General features: G+C 39.6%; 1 protein-coding gene across 1 annotated transcript in view; it reads left to right on the top strand.

Annotated features, from left to right (window-relative positions):
- The window catches only part of LOC127632754 (voltage-dependent L-type calcium channel subunit alpha-1D-like), a 179,249-nt gene that overhangs the window by 94,939 nt on the left and 61,622 nt on the right, over positions 1–22,688 (top strand). Inside the window, exons 9-26 of the mRNA XM_052111512.1 lie at positions 974–1,140; positions 7,148–7,235; positions 7,715–7,741; positions 7,841–8,001; positions 8,150–8,375; positions 13,861–14,068; positions 14,147–14,267; positions 14,454–14,544; positions 14,661–14,691; positions 14,766–14,796; positions 14,882–15,008; positions 16,071–16,200; positions 16,804–16,863; positions 19,464–19,570; positions 20,884–20,971; positions 21,147–21,254; positions 21,395–21,447; positions 21,770–21,916. Coding sequence (XP_051967472.1) covers positions 974–1,140; positions 7,148–7,235; positions 7,715–7,741; positions 7,841–8,001; positions 8,150–8,375; positions 13,861–14,068; positions 14,147–14,267; positions 14,454–14,544; positions 14,661–14,691; positions 14,766–14,796; positions 14,882–15,008; positions 16,071–16,200; positions 16,804–16,863; positions 19,464–19,570; positions 20,884–20,971; positions 21,147–21,254; positions 21,395–21,447; positions 21,770–21,916 — 1,971 coding nt within the window. The remainder of the gene's footprint in view (positions 1–973; positions 1,141–7,147; positions 7,236–7,714; positions 7,742–7,840; positions 8,002–8,149; positions 8,376–13,860; positions 14,069–14,146; positions 14,268–14,453; positions 14,545–14,660; positions 14,692–14,765; positions 14,797–14,881; positions 15,009–16,070; positions 16,201–16,803; positions 16,864–19,463; positions 19,571–20,883; positions 20,972–21,146; positions 21,255–21,394; positions 21,448–21,769; positions 21,917–22,688) is intronic.

The following is a 22,688-nucleotide window of genomic DNA, read 5'->3' on the forward strand; positions in this document are numbered from 1 at the left end:
CTGGTCAGGCTAGTCCTAGCTAGTCTTGCTGGTCTTAGCTGCACAGGCTGGTCTTAACTATTACAGCTGGTCTTAGCTGGTAATAGCTGGTCAGGCTGGATTTAGAGGGGTTTTGAACACTTTTTTTTTAAGCTGGTCAGGCTTGTCTTAGCTAGTCAGATGGTCTCCCAGCATGGTCTTATCTGGTCAGGCTGGTGTAAGCTAGTCCGGTTGGTCTTAGCTGGTCAGACTGGTTTTAGCTGGTCAAGATGGTCTCCCAGCCTGATCATAGCTGGTCAGGCTGGTTTTAGGGAGGTTTGTAACACTCAGGATAGTCTTAACTATTACAGCTGGTCGTAGTTGGTCTCCTAGCCTGTTTATATCTGATCAGGCTGGTCTGATGGAGGTTTTTAGCTGGTCAGACAAGTTATAGCTGGTAAGGCTGATTTTACTTGGTCAGGCTGGTCTCCCAAGCTGGTCATAGCTGGTCAGGCTGGATTTAGAGGGGTTTTAATAACTTTTTTTTTAGCTGGTCAGTGTGGTCTTAGCTAGTCTGACGGGTTTTAGCTGGTCTCCCAGCATGGTCTCCTTGGCTGGTCAAGCTGTTCTCATTTTGTCTGGCTGGCCAGGCTGGTCTTAGCTAGTCCGATGGATGGTGTGGACAGTTCTTTCATCATCATGCGCTCTGGCCCAGCGGCTTTCACTTTTGCGTGCTGTCTCCGTGTTTATATCCACGTCCCCAGCTGAAAGTGCTTAGATGTGGTACAAAGGTCCAGTTGTCCCCCATTATTGGAGGCCCTTCTCAATGTATATATTTTTTTTACCACACCTCTAATGTATAGAAAAAATTATTTTTCTTAAGGTTTGAAATAAGATTGCTGTATTTGCTGTGGGTTGAGTGAAAGATGATTTCTAGACAGACAGATCATTTAATGCAGTGTAAGTACGTATGATCATTATAAGTATACTGAGGTAAAACTGTTTCTGAACCCAGAGAGTTCTCTAAAGAACGAGAGAAGGCGAAGGCTCGTGGAGACTTCCAAAAGCTGCGTGAGAAACAACAGCTGGAGGAAGATCTGAAAGGTTATTTGGATTGGATCACACAGGCAGAAGACATCGACCCGGAGAATGAGGAGGATGATGAGGAAACTAAACGCAATCGTGAGTACCTGAATACCCTCACAGAAGGGAAATTAATATGTACAAATATTAGAAGAGGTTACACCTAAAAATCGTCTGGTTTTACTTCACGCTAGAGCATAACTGTAACAGTTTTTAAAGCAAAAATATGAAATTTAAGTAACGTGAAACTGGCATAAAATAACTCTTAATACATTTTAGTGATTGTCATTTAAAGCTAAAGTTTAGTTTTTTCTCGTTTCCTAGCTCAATATGCAGTCAACTATAAGTATACCATTTGTAGATTGATTTCACCTAAAAGTGTAACTCTGTGGCACTATCAAAACATACCTCTGTTTGAGCATCCCGACTAGCAACACTGGCTCAGCCAATGACGTGATTTGGGTGTGGGACTATCTGTTTGTACAACAAATGGAACGCAGGGATTTTTCTGGATTCCGTTTTAAAACACAGATTGTTTTTGCAGTTCTGTTTGTGATGATAGTGGGACAGAAATTTTACACTTCAGCTTTAAGATGACGTTACAGCTGACCAAAGTTTTGCCACTTTTTGTAGCAGCTACCGAGGCAACTTTAATTGGCCCATCATACCCATAAAACTGTTGTGTGACACAGAGCAGACATCAGCAAGCCAAAAACAGCTGCCTCTGGTGTATTTCTGATGAAATACTTGGAGAGCAGTTAGCACGCTCTGATGCTGCAAGTGCTAGCTTCGCTGTTGAAAGTCAAACATTCCCCAGGTCAGCAGGTGCACCACTGTACAGTACTGGATAGGCAATTTGCTTTATTCCTATCAGTGGCATTCATTGCAGCAAAATATTTTCCTTAATTTATTGCTTCCATTCTGATTGGTGTGCTTCATTGTCTCAATTGTCTCATTAGATTTTAATTTCTCCTAATCAATTTTATGAGAACATCTGAGAATAAATTGGTACTTTAAGGAAACATTCAGTAAGTATCCTGAGTTATAAAGTTGCAGCCTCTTAGCAACAAAATTTTCCTTTGGATGAAAACCAGTATAAACCCTGGAGAAATTAATTCATCCAAAAATGTCACCATGATGGTGACCATTGCATCTGCTTCCAACAAAAGTTACGCTTCTAAATGTAAGTGAGCCAGTAAGGGTGGCATCTGCTGAACAAAAGGAGTTTGCTTGGAAGTGGAGAAACTGAGCAAAATAAGGACTAATCCTAATTCCTTTTATGTAAGCAGCACACATGATCGTGAGCCGCTACAGTAGGGCAGATTTCAGTTTGGACTGTCATTGGAACCCAAGCAAGCAGCTCTTTAAAATGACCACAGAGTTCAGTGCTGTGAGAGGGCAATCGGGTTAGATTAGCACTTCAATTATGAAAGGGTTCTTTGCTATAATTGATTGATACAATACCACAGAATTCTTAAAAGGTATAGTTGAAATGAAAACAAAACCTGTGATGACATTCTTCTGTGGAACACAAAAGAAGAGATTAGGCACAAGGTTACCATTAGTCACCATTAACTTTTATTGCATGGGGGAAAAATGCAATGCAAGTGGATGGTGACTGAGGCTAACATTATGCCTCCTTTTGTCTGTTATGTCAGAATGATCATTTTTAGGCTTAGCAGTTACACAGAAATTAATATGGAAATGGAATATCAAGTTGAATCACATTTTCAATCATCAAAATTGAGAATTGTTTTATGTAATGAATGTAATGTTGATTTTGCCAGTGCCAATTCTTTTTTTTTTTTTTTTTTTATTAAAATGGGAATTTCTCTTCTCTGTTATATATTAAAGGGCTGCTTCATTTGTTAAAAGATCACAATTATTAACAGATTGAAAAATACATTGTAATTTTGCCACTGCTAAGGTATTAAGATTGAAAGCACAATAAGGCATACAATCACATTGAAAAGGAAAGGCAAGTAATTTTTTGGCAATTACATTTTTTAAGACTTAATAGTCTTTTTTCATGAATGGGCCATTTGCTTCTGGTGAGATTTTGATTCATTTCAGTGACTCGAGTCTTTTGAATCCGTCCAGCAAAAAGATTTTTTCAGATTCGGTCATTGACAATTTCTGCAAATTACACCTTTGTGCCAGTAGATGGCACGAAATGATGGTATGTTTTGAACAAGTAATTGCATTGTACCCAAAGCACAGAGTCAATTATGACCAGAACAAGTCTAATTGTACTTCAATAAATTTGTGTGTCTACAGTTCTGCTAAGAGATTTCAGTACGAGTTTCCCCACAAATGACAACAAAACTAGTCTATCAAATTCTGCTGAGCACAATTTTTATCAAGCTATGCAAAAAAAGACAATGCTAGCCTACAAAATTATTATGAATTTCAATAAAATCCTTATTGTAATGTGTGGCCAACATCACTCACTTTTATTCATAATTAATCTTGCCCCTTTTCTTGTTGAATTAGTAAATGAACTAAATGAACAAACAACGTGACTCCTACTCCTCTTGCTTAGCCAGTTAGCAGATCCTCATTCATAAATGAAATGACTGAATCATTTATTTAGTTCGCAAATGTGAGTCAAACCAATGATATGCTCCTTCACAGCCATTGCCATATTGCTATTGGCTCACGCTATAGTCAGTCTTTAAAAGCAGGACAAAGCCACACAAACCGTACCACAAATGATAAGAAAGCAGGTCTTATTTTTTCTTATATTTTGTTAAATGGGATTCAGTTCTATCAAGACATAGTAAAAGTTTAAGAAAAGCCTAAATATCTTCTATCTATCTACACAGTGCACCAAAGCACAAAATATCCATTCAAAATTCATGCCATTTTCACATGTCTATAAATTGGAAATTATGTTTTGTGCGCCTATAAACTTTTCGTAAGTGCATTTCACCCCTTTCTCTCCTTGTTGAACGTGATTGACTCACATGCTGAACTGATCGAATGGCATGCCTCCTCTCGTTCACTCAGTCAGCAGATTCTCATTAATGAACGAAATGACCAAGTTCATTCAGTATGTTTATGAACAAGACGTTAAGTAACTTACGTCTTCCATTCCATTCGTTGTGCTGCGTCTAGCTTTTTATTTTTATTTTTTAAATGCAGTAACATGTTTGGTCTGAACGGCCCTTTACTCTGTTCCCTTTGCCTCAGTCTAATGCTTTAAATACATGCACCATGACATCATAATAAATCCTGTTCTCAGCCACTCTTTCTAACAACTACCCGTCATCCTCCTTTCCAGCTCACCAGTTGCCTCAATGTCAATGTTGTTGTTTACTGTTGTTGTTAATTGTGTTGGTGCTGTTCTTGTTCCCGTGCTTTAACCTGTGTCGCTGCTCGTTCTCGCCCCCGTGACCATGATGCGGCTGTACTGTGTATATCATGCATGGGCTTTGGGTGCATGGGAAATGAAGGGGTTACACTGGCCAGCCTCATGGAGAAGAAGAAGAACGGTTTTGGCTGGTTCAGCCAGTCCTCTGACACTCATGGTAAATCTCCCTCCCACCCCTCTGTACCTTTCATCAGATAAAGTGTGTCTATGTGAATGTGTGTGATTACTTGAGAATTCTTTCAATAAAATCTGTTCGAATCCTTTTCAACCCAGAATAAAAAAATAATCTGTCTCTAGACCATATTAAACTATAATTAACCCATATAAAAAAAAAGCTGTTGTAAAAATGTGATGTATGCCAACCCGTAACTGCAAATAAGTTAAACTAAATATTAGGGTGCCTACACACTAGGGAAAGCTAAGTCAGAGCGTTTGACACACAATCCTAAGGTCCATTTGGAAGTTTTGTACTAGAGAGAGCTGGTGGTTCAGTTCGAACTGAAGCTGCAAACCATAGGTGATCACAGATAGCATTGACTATCTAAAATATATATTTTTAGACAGTGTACCAGTAAACAATGAAACACATCTTCAGGCTCTCCCACTACAATAACTATATTTGTACTCTGGCAATGAAACATAATAAAAAACAGGGAATAAATATGTCATGTATATGAGCTTGTCCTTATTTAAAAAAAATTCGATTTCAAAGCGCAGCTAGTCCCGCCTTTCCGATATTCTCATTGGTCAATGCATCCCTACGTCAGAATCAATTGCAGCAAAAGTTCAAAAGTTCAACTTTTGGTAGCATGACGGAGCATAAATATCGCAACCCATTCGTCCTTCCGACTCACCATCCCCATTGAAATGAATGCATTCGCATAAACTCTAGAGTAAGCACGCTAAATACGCCAAATTGCAAAAAAGCCTACAATGCCCTACAGTACCTGAAAAAAACCTGAAACTGAGAAAAATGGCTTGAAAGTTTATTGATTGTCCATTCATATGTTGATGGTAAAAAAAAAAAGTCTCTCAATTTTTCTTTTAGGTTTTTTTTTATTTATTGTAGCATAGTTGAGTCAAACCAGTCTGTTACGGAACAGATAATAGTTTAAGGCCATGTGCACACTAATATGCTTGACTAGGCATTGAATAATTGAAAGGCTTTGGAATGGCGTTTTTCCTAACCAAAAATGCTCTCTATAGCTGCATACTTTGGAAATCCATGACGTTAGTAAACTGAAATTGGAGTTTTCACCACACTAATACATTTTTATTTGAAAACACTTTGATCTTGCTACATTTATTCTTATCCACACTGGAATGATGTTTTCCTCCACCAAATATGGGGTGTTCAGAAAACTGATGATGACGTTAGGAAACTGAAAACATAACAATAACGGATTAGTGTGGACGTGGCCAAAATCAGTTATGACAACTTTGTAGTTACTGTATTTTGCCTTTTCAGGGCTGTGATGGCTAATAAGCTATATTATTTGGCAGAAGAACTATTGCGATTAATATTAATATTATCAACACAAATAATTATGTATTGAACATGATATTGCTATACCCAATGTTTTACAAAAGTAAGAAGCCACAAGATATTGAGCGTTACAGTGATTTTACTGTGATTTACCTTGGGGTTTAGCCGCTCAACTTTGCGTTGTTCCTAACAATACCCACTTAAAGATTTGATGAAATGTTCTGCCAAAATGGGTATGATATTTATGAATGATGTGGTGTGTGAATGTAAAACCAATTCCTTTTCATGCGACTTGTGCTTTTACAAGTGTGATTTTCCTTATGTTTGAACATAAACACATGCTGTATGGTATGTCTTTGCACCCCTCATTTTCTGCACTAATTTGTCCCTGTCCCTCATTCTCATTCTTTAAAAGCCAGCATGAGTCGGAAGCGCAGTGTAAATCCCACTTTACAACAGTGATGGTGTTGATACTGTAGAAATGAGGTTAAACCCAGATCACCAGGCCTGTGGTCAGCAGTTTAAAGAGCAGTTACAAAGTCCAGTCAAACTTGCTTATTACTCTCTACTGATGTGTTAGAATTTATCCACGTATTCTAAGGGAATGTAATTTACATTTTTTCCCCTCCAGCAGACTTTTGTTGTATCATTAGTGAACTTTAACCCAGTACTAGTATCAAACTCTTGGCCTTTCAATTTTACTATGTGACTAGAGCTGAACTTTTATATTTAAAATCATGTTTTGCAGATATCAAGACTTAAGACTCATTAACTTATTGCTTTACTATTTGATAATACATTTTATTCATGATTAACACATGTACCCACACACATATGGGTAGTCGACATGAAATGCTTTGGACAGTTGACATTTCCTGCAGTATGACCGGCGGTAATAAAATCCTTATGTCAATTTAAAAGAAACATATATATTGGACATGTTGTGTGTCAACTGCCCAATACTTTTTTGCGGTTTCTGCATGCCCTCTTCTATTCAACACAAATCCTTTTTACAAATTGAGCTTGTGACTTTGAATTGAATCCTAAATCGATATGTCTCAAAATCACATTATCTTCTTGTTGGATGCTCATTAGTCTTATTTTTTGCACAAGCTAGTTTTTGTCCACATAATTATTATCTTGGCAGAGTCTGTGTGAACATTCTGTGTGTTTATAAATCTTCTATGCATTGAGTATGCATTTTAATGTGTGTGTGTGTGATGAACCTTATATTTGTGACACAATAGCGAGTATGCCTGTAAGTGAGACGGAGTCGATGAATACAGAAAACGAAAAAGTAGAGGACGAGAAGGCAATGTGTTGCGGCCCAACATGGTGAGAAGCTGCTTGTTTGCACAAATACATCCAATATATGTATGTATTTACATAAAGGTGATGTGTTTAATTTTTTTGATGTTACATTTTCTCTAATCCCATTTTATTTTGCAAACACAACTACATGTAAATAAGATATTCCCTGGTTTATGTCTATGAAAATTTTAGATACTGTGGCTCAATGATGCTATCAGAACATTGCTCTGTTTGTTTGAGCGGCCCAACATAGTAAAATTGGCTCAACCAATGGTGTGAGTTTGGAGCAGGACAATCTGTTTCTCCAACCAATTGCGGATGAAGGGAGTGTTCATGAAACCTATTTAAAAACATATTTCATCTGGGGATACTATTGACACACATATTAGACACTTTACCTTTAATCTGTAATGTACAATATTTTGACATATGCTCTACTAAGTGAATATATGAATACTCTGCTTTATTTTTTAACTTTACAATTTGTTTATTTTGATTTTCAGTCAAAAAATTTCCAAATCAAAGTTCAGGTTAGTACACACATTGAGTGCATGCAAGTGTCTGTCTTTCTATCTACGTTTTTCTTCCCTTCTGTTTATCTTCTTTGAATTCAATGCCTTCTCTTTCAGTCGCCGCTGGCGTCGCTGGAACCGGCTCTGTCGGAGGAATTGTCGTTTAGCAGTCAAATCAGTGCCGTTTTATTGGCTGGTAATTATTCTAGTGTTCCTCAACACTTTGACCATCTCTTCAGAACATTACAACCAGCCTGATTGGCTTACACAAGTACAGGGTGAGTGCTCAGTAATTTTGTGCCCTCTTGAAAGTACCCTCTGAATCCCTAGCTGTGAATGTAAAACAATTAACCACTGAATACCTTTGTAACATGACTGCTTCACATTTTTACTGAATCCTCTTTTTGATTGGCTCTTGTCCTGCAGATGTGGCCAATAAAGTTCTGCTGGCCCTGTTCACTTGTGAGATGTTGGTGAAGATGTACAGTCTGGGCCTGCAGGCTTATTTCGTTTCCCTCTTTAATCGTTTTGACTGCTTTGTGGTGTGTGGAGGCATCACAGAGACGATCCTAGTGGAGCTTGAGATAATGTCACCTCTCGGCATCTCAGTGTTTCGATGTGTACGACTGCTCAGGATCTTTAAAGTCACACGGTAAGAGATAGGAGCAAAATGAAAAATGATCAAGATGTGGATATTGAGTTTGATAACTGTTTATGTATGTGTAAAGCAGTTCAATGGAAAGGAGGAGGCGAGAACCGGCTTGACAATATAAATAATAGTTTAATGGTAAACTGAACCAAAAAGACACAAACATAAACACACGATGGTCAGCTGCACGTTCTCTCTCTCTCTCTCTCTCTCTCTCTCTCCCACCACCGTCCGCAGTCGGCCTTTATGCCTTTTTGATTAGCCTGATAAGGGACCGGTGTGTAGAATCATAACCCGGTGCCACCCTCTGCCCTGTCACATTCGTCCCTCATTCTCTCAGGCTGGGGAGCCCCCGTCATGTCGTACACCCCTTAGGGCGTGCCCTAAGCCCTGTCTGCCGGCAGGTCATCCCCGCCTTCCTGAATCTGGGAGGGGACAGAAGGAGTGAAACAAAAATAATTAAAATGTGGATACTTCCTGTAACAGTGTCCTGTAACACCCCCCAAAAAAAAAAACACTGTACAATTTAAAAGCGAGGAAACAAGCCAATGTGGAGCGGCAGTGGGAGAGAGAGAGAGAGAGAGAGAAGAAAAAACAAACGTACTCGCTGGTTCTCCAAAACGCCATAGCTTGGTCATCGGCCACTCCTCCACCCTCTAATGGACGACAGCCGCTCCTCCCCGGGCGGATCGGAGGCAGTCCTACAGCCCCTGGTGGACGGAATGCCCTGCCGCGTTCTCAGGGAACAGAAGGGGTCTCCCCCACTCCTTGCAGCGGTTCTCTCAGTGAGCCCCTCCCCGGTCGCGGTCGGCGGTCTCAGACCCCGCCGCGTTTCAGCGGCTGGTAGGGGTCTCCTCCGCCCCCGGCAGCGGCCCTGACTGCTACAGGTGGTCGGCTAGGAGCCCCTTCTCCTCTCACGGCCATTCCTCCGCTTCCAGGTGGCCGCGGCTGCTCCGTTGGGGTGGATGGTAGCGGCGAGAACTCTTACTATGGCATATCCCTCCTCCTTCCCGGGTTTCAGCACCAGTGTAAAGCAGTTCAAATGAAAGGAGGCGGCTAGAACTGGCTTGACAATATAAATAATAGTTTAATGGTAAACTGAACCAAAAAGACACAAACAAACACACGGCGGTCAGCAGCCCGTAAACATTCTCTCTCTCTCGCACCACCGTCCGCAGTCTGCCTTTATCTCTCTCAGAGGCTTGATTAGCCTGATAAGGGACCGGATGTGTAGAATCATAACCCGCCCCCGCCCCGCCCTCCGTCCAGTCACAGTATGTTAAAGAAATAATTTACCCAAAAAATACAAATTATTTAATCACAATCATGTCATGTCAAATGCATGTGACTTCCTGGCCATCTTACTTGGAATACTTTCCTTCACTTTCTTCCTTCTGATACACTTAAATCTCAATGGCACTTTTGCATATTTTAACTTTCCGCATCCTTGATTGTTTTGAGACAGGCAGGAAACAGTGGTGTTTGGCATCATTAAAGACAAACCTTGCTGAAACATGGCAAGTAATTTTCAGGTGAACTATTACTTTAAGGAATGTGTTTACACAAGGAAAACGTCTCGGGTTACGTAGTGTAACCCTTGTTCCCTGAAAAAAGCGGAACGAGATGCTGCGCTGAGAAAAGCGCTTTGGGAACAATCCTATATTTTGACCAGCTTTGAATATGTGTGTAACACGTCAATGAACATTATAATTTATATTGTAACCTCAGCTGGTGAGATCATTGGATGCACCTGTGGCCAGGCTATAAATAGACGCGTCACCAAAAAAAAGCTTCACTAGGATGCTCCGCTGAGAAAAGCGCTTTGGGAATGAGAATGCCCACGCTGCCGCACTGAGGCTGTCCGGACCCCTACGGTTGTGAAGTGTGCTCACAAGAATGCGAGAGGTCTCAGACATGAGCTTGAGATGTCGACTCAAGGAAATAAGTGTAGCATGACCATCCAAACTATAAAATTTGATGAATGTGTGTGGAGAGGACCAGCCTGCCGCATCACAAACTTGCTGCAGAGGGACCCCTCTAGCCAAGACTTTAGAGGAGGCGACCCTTCTGGTGGAGTGAGCCCTGATACCTACTGGCGAAGCTTGACTGCACACCTCGTAGGCCAGGGCAATAACATCCCTCACGTGACTCAGGGAGAAGTAAAGGAGACATTGCGCTATTCACAGAGGCGAAGAGGTCCTCTTGTGCCCTGTAAAATCTCAACCAGATTTGTTCCAAGTGGAGGGAGCCCTAGCACTTAAAATGGTCTCGATAACCTCAGGAGAAAGCCCTGTGTACCTCAGTTGGTACCCTTCAGGGGCCAAGCGTGAAAGGTTCCACAATTCGAGCTGGGTATTAAATATTGTCCCCTGTGCCTGAGAAAGAAGGTCCGTCCTGTTCGGAATCGCCCAAGGTGAGCCGTCGAGGAGAGATATTAACCCTGAGAACATACCCTGTTAGGCCAGCGCGGCGCTATCAGTAAGAGGCAAGACCCTTGCTGGCGAACTCTGACCAAGACTCCCGGGAGAAGAGAAACCAGGGAAAAGCGCATACAGACACATTCAGGGCCATGTATGCGCCATCGTGTCCAGACCCAGGGGGGCTGGGAGACTCAGGGAGAAGTAGAGGAGGCATTGCGCTGTTCATAGAGGCGAAGAGGTCCTCTTCTGCCCTGTAAAATCTCACCCAGATTTGTTCCACTACCTAGGGGTGGAATTTCCACTCCCCCGTTGGTATTTTCTGTCTGGACAGTAAATCTGCTCCCACAAACGAGCATCCAGGGATATAAACTGCCCTGAGTGACAGGGGCTTGCCCTGGGCCCCAAGGAGAATCCGACGTGACAGAAATTTAGCTGACATGAACGTGGACCTCCTTGATGGTTTATGTAAGAGACTACCGCTGTATTGCCCACCCGCACCAAGACATGGCAGCCTCTGGAGGAAGTATTTCAGGGCCAGACATACAGCCATCAACTCGAGACAGTTACTGTGACAACCGAGCTGACGACCCTCCCATTCCCCTTGAGCTGGATGACCACTTAAGACCGCTACCCAGCCCGTCAGGTAGGCGTCTGTCATTAGCAACCTGCGACGACGAGACAAGTGGGACCCAAGGTAAGAAACCGGGGTCTGAACCACATAGAAAGGGAACGAAGCCTGCGGCGCGTAACCCTTATTTGCCTTAGGGGACCGGCCCTTGGATGAAACCTCCTGACTTTTAGCCACAGCTGGAAAGGTCTCATGTGCAGAAGGCCCGAAGGGATCACAGCGGACGCAAATGCCATGAGACCTAGTATTCGTTGATACTGACGAGCAGTGCAACCTTGACCTAGCCTGACCTTGCTCAGGGTGTTCTGAATGGAAATGATTTGTGCCTGCATCGTGATCGAATTCCATATAACCCCCAGATAAGTGATTCTCCGGGTGGGAGAGAGAAGTCTCAGACCCGGAGAAACCAGATGAGCTAAGACGATATCCCTGTGCTGAACTGCCAGTTCTTGGAACTGCGCTAGGATCAGCCAGTCGTCTATGTAATTCAGAATGCGGATGCCCCGGAGTCGCAAAGGAGTCAGTGCTGCATCCCTGCATTTCATGAATGTGTGGGTTATTAGGGCTAGGCCAAATGGAAGAACCCGATACTGGAAGGCTTCACCCCCGAAAGTGAACCTCAGGAACTTCCTGTGCTGTGGTGGAATTACTATATGAAGATTTGCATCCATGAGATTGATGGTGACAAGCCAAACATGATGTTGGGCTTGTGACATGATCATCTTGATAGTTAGCATCTTGGACTTGAACACCCTGACTGGGCAGTTCAAGCCTTGAAGATCTAAAGTCGGATGCAACCCCCACCCTTTTTGGGAACCAGGAAGTATTCGCTGTAATAACCTGACTCTTTCTCTGGAAGGGGAACATGTTCTATGTCCTTTTTTTTTTTTTTTTGCCACCAGACAGAAATCTGTCTTATAGTTTTGAGCGTTTGGGGGGGGGGTCTCTTGTTCGCGTGGCCAGTCTAGCTGTATTCTGGCCACAGTCCGAGTAACCACCACGAGTAATTTCCCGCTTTATTATTATGCGTGGAATGTACAGCAGTTCAGCGCTTCAGGCTTACGAGAAGGATCAGCTGGATCTGGGGAGAGACCCGTCTCTCGCTCCTCAGCCAGATATATGCGAGAGCCCCACGATGAAAGAGTGGGCGCTGACTCCCGGAACAGATCGCAATGCTCGCACACGCACCGCTCCAAAGCGAGAGCAGCATGCTCTTCCCCCAAACAAACAAAGCAAAACTGATGCGTGTCCCTCTCAGCAATAGAGCGCAAACAAGGGAACACGCATTGTTTGCTCTGATTCTCAGTCATTCTCTCTCTATTTATATATATATATTTATAGAAAGTGAACGAAAAAGTTAATAAAAGAAAACAAAAACGATAGAGAAAGCAAATAAAAGTGAAAATAAATGAAAACGAGCAAACTAATGAATGGTCAAAGGCGAAAACAAATGAAAGAATAGTGAACGGAAGTGCGGACAAAAAAGCAAATGAATGAAAACTAATAAATTCATAGAGTGCTTTCACCTCTAACTGAAAAAGACAGAAGAGCAAACGAAAGAGCGAACAAATGAGAGTGAACGAAAGATTAAGAAATCAAATGAAAATGAGCAAACATAAGAGCACGCAAATGAAAGAAAGAGCGGATAAAGAACAAACAAATGAAAGAGCGAACAAACAAACAAAAATGAACAATAGAAAAAATTGAATAAACGAAAAACAAGAGCGAACAAACTAAATAGCGAACGACAGCACCAACAAAAGAGCGAATGAATGAAAACGTATGAGTTCATATGAGAACTTATGAACCTATGAGTGATTTCAGCTCTAGCTGAAAAGTAAGAGCGAATAAATGAGTGAACGAAAGAGCAAGCAATCAAACAAAAGAGAAGGATGAGCGATTGATCGAAAGAAAGGGTGAACAAACAAAAGAAAATGCAAACAGAAGTGCAAATGAATGAAAGAGATTAAACAAGAGAGCGAATGAATGAAAGAGTGTGAATGATAGAGTGAACAAACTAATAAACGGACGAGCGAATAATGCAATTAAGAGGAAACCTTTTCAAAATCTGCAAAAACTGAGAACTGAACACACTTAAGTGTGTAAGTTTGTTTTGGGCACTAGACACATTCTTTGATGCATGTTGGCTCATTGATTCATTTGTGCAACAAACTGCAATCTTTCATCCAATAGGCACAAGTTAAACAATCTTAAATGGCTCCACCTTTGAAACAACTTTCCTTTTTAGGTGATTTTCAAACAGCTTCCCTTCCAACCACCTGTTATAAAGAGATCCCTTTCTACAATCCCCAGCCCACATTTCATCTTGTTGATTATCCTGCCTCACTCAGACATACATCACATTACAGAAGTAAAATGTGTGGCAAACGGCCCTTGTTTGTTTTATTAACAATCTCATGGTCCTTTTTTTGTGTTTTAGTCATTGGGCATCTCTCAGTAACCTGGTGGCATCTCTGCTGAACTCCATGAAGTCCATCGCATCTCTCCTGCTCCTGCTCTTCCTCTTCATCATCATCTTCAGCCTCCTTGGAATGCAGGTTTTCGGTGGGAAATTCAACTTTGATGAGACACAAACGAAGAGGAGCACCTTTGATAACTTCCCTCAGGCCTTGCTCACTGTGTTTCAGGTGTCTTAACCAGATAAGGATCGGTATGGGATTATTTAGATTTTTTTATGTGCTAATGTTAATATATGTTGCTCTCAGATCTTGACTGGTGAAGACTGGAATGCCGTCATGTATGACGGCATAATGGCATACGGTGGCCCATCATCATCCGGAATGATGGTGTGCATCTACTTCATCATCCTCTTCATTTGTGGAAATTGTATCCTTTTCTACTGGCACACTATACATATATATATATATATATATATATATATATATATATATATATATATATATATAGACTGTGTATATATACTGTATGTATATATATTCTTTTCCAGTTATAGTCAGTTTTGTGCTTATGAGTGTTGGTTTGATATTGTGTTGTTTTGCTTAACAATGTTAGATATTCTTCTGAATGTATTCTTGGCTATCGCTGTGGACAACCTGGCAGACGCAGAGTCCCTGAACACAGACAACGACGATAAGAAGAAAGGGTAAATGATAAACCCTTGTAGAGGACATTTATCACAGACTAGGGGGCCTGAATCGAGTTTCTACTGTTTGTGTGCTGCATTTTTCACTGTGCTTGTTTTCTCATTCTTTTTTCAAGCGATGAAAATGAGGAAAATGAAGATGTCAAGGTAAATCTTTTGCATTCATGTGTTTTTAGAGCTGTTTGTAGCAGTATATAACAACTTTGGTTTCTTTCTTCCAGGCTGGAGAGGAGGTTGAGAAGGACAATGCAGGTATGAGCTATGTGTAAATGCAATTTTATATTGAAGATGATTGTGTTTTATTATGCATGTCCTGATGCCTGTGTCCCTGTAACAGAGGAGGATGAAGATGAGCCGGACGTTCCAGCAGGGCCTCGCCCACAGATCTCCGAACTTGTAAAGAAGGAGAAAATCACTCCGATTCCAGAGGGCAGTGCTTTCTTCATCTTTAGCAAAACAAACCCGTATGTGTCAGTTTTATTGACTCAAACACACACACAAGTTTTTTTGATTTTTGAAAATGAAGCCTATTTTAGGTCAATTAAGATGTTTTGCATTGTGACATTAATTACATTAAAGTAATGTTCTGGGTTCAACACAAGTTAAGCTCAATCGACAGCATAATATTGATTACCACAAAAATCGTCCCTCCTTTTCTTTAAAAAAGCTAAACTGAGGTTCCAGTGAGGCCCTCACAATGTACATGAATGGGGGCCAGTTGAAATCCCTCCACAAGATGTAAACAATATGACTGTTAACAGGATTTTAGAGTGATAAAATCACTTACTAACCTTTTCTGTGCAAAGTTATTTTTAAATGTATTTGTAACATCATTGCCATCATGTGTGTGCCATCATGTCAACAAAACCTAAAATCTTTAAACGACAGTAAAAATTATGATTTAAATAACTTTACAGAAGAATTAATTAATTTTTTTAATAAAATTATAAGCTTCACATTTCTGCTTTTAAACCCTCCAAAATTGGGGGCCCACTTCCAGTGTAAGTACCTCACTTTAACCTCCATTTTTGCCTTTTTAAATAAAAGGAGGTACGAGTCGAAATGTATTTTGTAAATGTATTTTTGTGCTAATCAACTTTATTGTACTTTATTGTTTCTGATTCTGATTGTAATTTTATTGTAATAAAAAAAAACAATCCCTTAAATTGTAAAGTGTATATATAGTATATTTTATGCTGATTTAAATGAAGAAAATCACTATATTATTATTTTTATTTTTTATTGAATACAGACAAAAGTTATTTATTACTGTAATGAGAATCTAATTACAATTACTATTAAGAATAATAAGGATTACAAAAGAATTCAAAAATAAACTGTTCGGATGGACATATATGGAAAAATGTGTGGGGAAAAAAATGTGTGCTACAATGCTATCACAGACATAGACTCTTATGTACTTTGTTAACATATATATTTCATGTCTGAATTTCTCTATTGCTTATACACACAGTTCAAGATGTCAAGACACAATCTTTTCAAATACTCTCTTTTCTCTCTCTTAGAATTCGAGTCGCATGCCACAAGCTGATAAACCATCACATCTTCACTAACCTCATACTCGTGTTCATCATGCTAAGCTCCGCCTCCTTGGCTGCTGAGGATCCAATAAGAAACTTCTCGGCCCGCAACATTGTAAGTTTATCTTGCAGAGACACCCACACCAACATGCTCTAGAAAGACATTTCACAGGGCACAAAAAATTATTCATGAATGTTCAAAAATTCTGTCAACTGCACAATTTATTTAATTAAAACAGAACTGTAAATGGCAGTTAATTGTTATATATTAAGTAAACCTTTTTGTTGGACTTAGGTTCAAAATCTCACCTGTGAATTTTTTTTATTTTGTTTTCTGGATAAGAACTATTGTAAATATGAAAACTAAAACTAAAGAGCATTCCAAAAAAGTAACAGATAAAGTCAAATAAATCTGTTTTAAAAATGTTGATTTTGATAGAAACCGAGGCCTTAACAATGTGTTGGCTAGTGAAGTTGTAAATGATTTGCTGTGTTATTTTCTCTTTTCATATTTTCTTCTGACAGAATTGTTCTAATCTTGTTCTTTTGTACAAAGGAAACTTCCCTCTCTGAAACATTGTTTTTTATGGTGTTACCATAACAGACATCCTGGTACACCTTGGTATAATTAATGTACATACAGAATAAATATTCTTCTGATTAATGATGATTGATAAATGTCTTTAATTTTGTTAAACATGTACGTTGCTCTTTGCAGATACTTGGTTACTTTGACTATGCTTTCACGGCTATCTTTACTGTAGAGATCGTATTGAAGGTAAATGTCGTGCCCTGTGCCTCTGTGTTGTGTGTGCTCTCTGTACAGTAACGCTGTAATCGTCTGGTTTATTCCAGGTCCTAGGCTATGCAGATTATGTCTTCACTAGTATGTTTACATTTGAGATCATATTAAAGGTAACCCTTCGAAAACACAGGCCTAGCTACATTATCTCCTTGTGTGTCACCTGCTACTTCAAAAACTACCTGGCTTGATCAGTCTCTTTCTTTTCGTACTCTTATTTTCAACAATGGCACCTCTTTTACTAAAAGACTACAAGAAAAGAAATGTACATGAAATTCCATCTTCATCAAACACACACTCGCCACAAGAGTTGTCAGGTTTTCACTCACGCCAAGTTTGAACGCAACGCCGATTGGTCAAAGTGGGGTTAAGGGAGTGTGAAGGAAACTAGTTTGGAAGAATCAAGAATTTGTCCCTCATTTAGGGGAGAAAAACACTAAGTAAAGTTAGATGAAACTATGCAACTCTTTGTGAAATGATAAAAGCGCTGCCTCTCTCATGCCTTCATAACTGATTGGCTAGTATCCAGTCCATAAAAGAGGGGGCAAATACAACCAACCATGCTTTGATAGAACATTGTTCAGTCTGCAATCCCCTTGGCTGAGTGCATATCAATGCAATGTGACCTCCAGAACCACAGGGGGCAGCACAATTCCAGCTTTAGCTGGATGTTATTAAACTCCAAAGAAATCTAATTTTATCAATTTCAATTTTAGCTGATTTTGGACCAGCGATCAATAACCTAAGCTACTAGTTTTTAAAGGAATTTTCCAGTTTCAAAATAAGCTTTTTTGGCATGCTGTCGATGACCACAGAAAATAATTTATAGTATAGCCAAAAGATTTACAGTAATCATTTTGCATGTTAACATGAAAGTGGTGTGATAGAATTGCTTACTAACCTTGTCTGTATACCGTAAGTTACAGTATATCCAATCTTTCAACTTCATCGGATGCCACGTGTAAACCTGGTAACTTTCACTCGATACATGCAAGGATACCTTAAAGGAACTTTTAAAGAAATTAATTGTTGAAATTAATAATGTATAAAATCATGACCACTCACTCGAGATGAGGACTTTAATCAAATTAGTGAACAAATTAGTGAACACTCAAGAACCCTCAAGAACACTGGCCCCATAGATTCCCATTGTAATGTTGCATTCCATTTAACTTTGTAAGTTGGAATTTCCAAAATTCTTTTAGGTAAAATGCAATGGAAGGACTCTTGTGATTGGACTTCCAATTTGGAAACTCGTGCGGAATCTTAAAAATTTCGATGAGAGGCAGGTGCATGACGTCACACAAACATCCGCAACAGCAAGTTATACAAAGTAAATGATAAACATTCACTTTTATTAAAATATTAGCAAACATTTTCAGAGACAGGTGTTCAAAATACACTACATATCACTGTCTTTTGATGATCGTACACCTGTATTGAACAATGAACAGCGCTAGAATAGCAGCATTGTTTATCAATTTTGTTGCTAGAAGATGTCTCTGATGACAATCAATCACCTGCTAAGCTAATGGGAGCATAGCAGGTTTGTTTGCAAATACATCATCTTCCGAACATTAGGCATGGAATGCTTTTATTGTCGGAGATATCATGTTGGAATTTCCCACATCCATCTTTGAGTGGAATGCAATGGATTGTTTTTTGGGAATTTTGCTTCACAAAAAAAACTTAGAATGTATTTCAATGTCAAATTTAAATTCCGTGGTAAGTGACATTTATGCTACAAATGCTATCGATAGCATTCATCTTGAACTGAAACTAAATGATCCTTTAAGAAAATGTTCCCAAACTTTAGCCAAAACTGGTCTCAGATCAGCCACCAAAGGTAACATAACGCAGTGCTTGCCTTTGTGGTTTCTGGTAGCATCTGTATTGATATACATTTACCAGATAAGTCCTTTGCATTCATGGTTTTGAAGTGATTTTTCTTTTGTTTGGCTGGTCTTTTCTCTGCCTGCTGAATATGAGGTTGCATCTGGAGCTTTCTCCACTTATTTCATTAACAGATTTTGCCGAGGGAACGGTGAAATGTTTTCAATGATTAAACGGCTCACATGAATGTGACAGTAAGGGAAGTTCTCATTTCAGATCTCCTTATAGATAGATACTTTCTGTTTCTCTGTTTTTAACTCTTCTCTTGACTTTAGCCATCTACTAACTTCTCCTGATCTTAATTCTCGCTATCCACCTCTCTGTCTCTGTTTCATTCTTAGGTTAGGTTCTTTCAAAGCTCGGCAACAAACAGCATGTTTTATTGCCTGGCCTCCTTGTGGCAGATTGTGAAACAGAGCTTACTACTACATTCATGTTAACTAAGCTGTGAGGGATTGGCGGAGTTAACATTAGCATCTCGCCTTTAGTCCAACTCCAAACACGCCACCCTTAAAAAAGTGTGATTTTAAGGAGTGTGTATTTGTTTTGGTTTATGTTTGGGAGTGTATATGTGTATGAGTGAATGTGTATTATTTTTGAGAGTGTGATTTGCTGTGGGAAGTGTGTGTTTATGTTCTCTGCCACTGTAGGGCAAATCCTGACCATGTATTCTTGCTTCTCAGATGACAACGTACGGTGCATTTCTCCACAAGGGGGCTTTCTGCAGGAACTACTTCAATCTTCTTGATCTGCTGGTGGTCGGTGTGTCTCTGGTCTCTTTTGGAATACAGTGAGTTATGTTAGATTACAGCTATGTTTCATTTGAATTAATGTTTAATGTAAATTATTTTAAATGTAACATCTAAGAAGAAGGAGACATAAGCAGAAGTCTCAGTTTACTTGGCCACATCTAATGTTTTTCTGCTAAACGGATATAAATCTGATCTTCAATGCCCTCGCTGCAGTATATGCAAATTAAAAATGTTCACTTCCGTGATTATGCTAATGCTGTTCAGCGAATTTCAAAAAGATGTGATTTATTATTTGATTCCAAGTTACTTTATTTCTAGTTTGCCTTGCGTGCATATCTGTGTGTGCACACACAATGTACTTTAAAATACAAACAATACAAACAATCCCCAACCAAAGCAGGCAAGCTGCACAAAACGCATAACACATAAACACAAAACACTACCCCCTCACCAAGCAGATTGTAACAGGGTTCAAGGATGGATGAAAGGGGGAAACGGGAAAACGTGGGCTTCAACTCAAACGTAGGGTTTTAACAAGTCACTCAAACAGTTTTTCAGCTTCTACATGTAAACGCATTGACTGGCTGTTGAAGCGCGACTCTCTCTCAGTCTCTGGCGTGCTTCCTCCTTATTTCGCTCTCCCATTGCTCACTGCAGAAACAGAAACAGGTGTTAGACATATAGTGCTCAGGTGTGTGAACCCTTACAGCTTTCTCTCCTGACAAAAACTCCACCACACAGATCCATCGCCAAGACTTTTGTTCTGCTGCTGCTCTGAAGAGGCATGTGCACCAAATGTACAGTATGTTAGCTAGGTGTGCCAAATGGCACAATGCTAATGAATTACATTTCTACATGGACTGGCACAATGAATAGTATCATATATAAATATATACTGTAATGTATACTTAACATACAGTATAATTAACATTAACCAGTCTTATTATCTCACAAACTTTGCTTCTTAAATGAAATTGAAATAGATTTTTTTTTACTGGAAACTATAGCATAAACAAAAATACAAATTAAGAATTTTTTATGTAATTGTTTTGTCCCATGGGTTATACTGGTTAGTGCTGCTTTGGTGGTAGTTTAGCTGGAGGACCAGCATTGCCTTGCTGTTCACCAGCAAACTTAGCTGAACCTCGTAAAGCTGGTTGATTATGGAAGTCTTTTTGGTTAAGCTAGTTAAGAAACCTAGTTAGCTCGTTAACAGTTAACAGCATTAAGTCAACATATGCCAATATGTTTTGCAGGGTTATGCAATAGATCTAATCATTCTGTAGAGGTTGGTGACAATTTTTGTTATGCATGTTTTTGTAAATGTGAACACGTCTTGTGTCTTGTACAGATCATCGGCCATCTCTGTGGTGAAGATCCTGAGAGTTCTAAGGGTGCTACGTCCGCTCAGGGCCATAAACAGAGCTAAAGGACTCAAGGTTCTGCTTATTCACTTTGCTTCAATATTAGTACTCATTAGAATTATCAAGTTTTAATATGAATATTTGTGGAAAAAAACAGTCCTATGGCTTACATGCCTGTCTAGCTGTTTTAGTGATTATTAATGTCTCTTCTGTCTGGCAACCTCTGACCTTTGACCTTTGTCCTGTGCAGCATGTGGTCCAATGTGTGTTTGTGGCCATCAGGACTATTGGAAACATCATGATTGTCACTACACTGCTACAGTTCATGTTCGCCTGCATTGGCGTACAGCTCTTCAAGGTGAGCTATGATGTACAAACAGCAAACTCTCGCTTTGCATAAGTCACCTTTTCTCAAATCTTTTTCACTTATCATTAGAAAGATGCTTGTGTGATCATCAAAGCCTGTTATATGACCATAAATGTCTTCATTTTCTTTAGGGGAAGTTTTATCGTTGTAACGATGAAGCCAAGTCCAGCCCAGAGGAGTGCAAGTCAGTCTAATTAAAACTTACGTTTTAAAGTCACCTGACATTAATTAGCACTACTTAGTATATTGCACTTTAAGAAGATTTGTTCTTTTCTGAAGTGTATCAGATTACTTTAATAACTAGAAGAGTACAAAAAAAGATTATCATCACTTTTGTTTGTTGTGCTTTTAAACCAAATTAGTATACAGTATATTAAACTAAATGTAGGGGTGTTTTTGTATTATAGAAGTCTTTTAAATATATACATGTCAAATTCATTGAAGCTTTTAAGTTTAAAGATGTTCACTTTATGAAGACATCGCACTCTCCTCTCTCTCTCTTTCAGGGGAACGTATATAATGTATAAGGAAGGAGACGTGAATCAGCCAATCATTCAGAAGCGCCAGTGGCACAACAGCGATTATAACTTTGATAATGTTCTTATGGCCATGATGGCTTTATTCACAGTGTCCACATTTGAAGGCTGGCCATCGTAAGCATCTAAGAACACATCTCAAAATGTATCACATACAGTATATACACACTTCAATATAGAACAGTTATAGAACATCACATTACATATACACCTACATAACTCCTTTTATTGGCATCTCAACATAGAACAGTTATCACATTATATACCTTAATATAGATCAGTTATAGACCAACACCTTATAGATCCCATTATAGAACAAAAGCTTTTATATATAGCCCAGTATAGATCCATTATAGAATCAAACCATATATACAGTATACAAACATTGATATATATCAGTTATAAAACTACACCTTATATACAGTATACACTCACCTAAAGGATTATTAGGAACACCTGTTCAATTTCTCATTAATGCAATTATCTAATCAACCAATCACATGGCAGTTGCTTCAATGCATTTAGGGGTGTGGTCCTGGTCAAGACAATCTCCTGAACTCCAAACTGAATGTCAGAATGGGAAAGAAAGGTGATTTAAGCAATTTTGAGCGTGGCATGGTTGTTGGTGCCAGACGGGCCGGTCTGAGTATTTCACAATCTGCTCAGTTACTGGGATTTTCACGCACAACCATTTCTAGGGTTTACAAAGAATGGTGTGAAAAGGGAAAAACATCCAGTATGCGGCAGTCCTGTGGGAGAAAATGCCTTGTTGATGCTAGAGGTCAGAGGAGAATGGGCCGACTGATTCAAGCTGATAGAAGAGCAACTTTGCCTGAAATAACCACTCGTTACAACCGAGGTATGCAGCAAAGCATTTGTGAAGCCACAA

Source organism: Xyrauchen texanus, chromosome 39, assembly GCF_025860055.1.
Source record: "Xyrauchen texanus isolate HMW12.3.18 chromosome 39, RBS_HiC_50CHRs, whole genome shotgun sequence".
Classification (NCBI taxonomy): Eukaryota; Metazoa; Chordata; class Actinopteri; order Cypriniformes; family Catostomidae; genus Xyrauchen; species Xyrauchen texanus.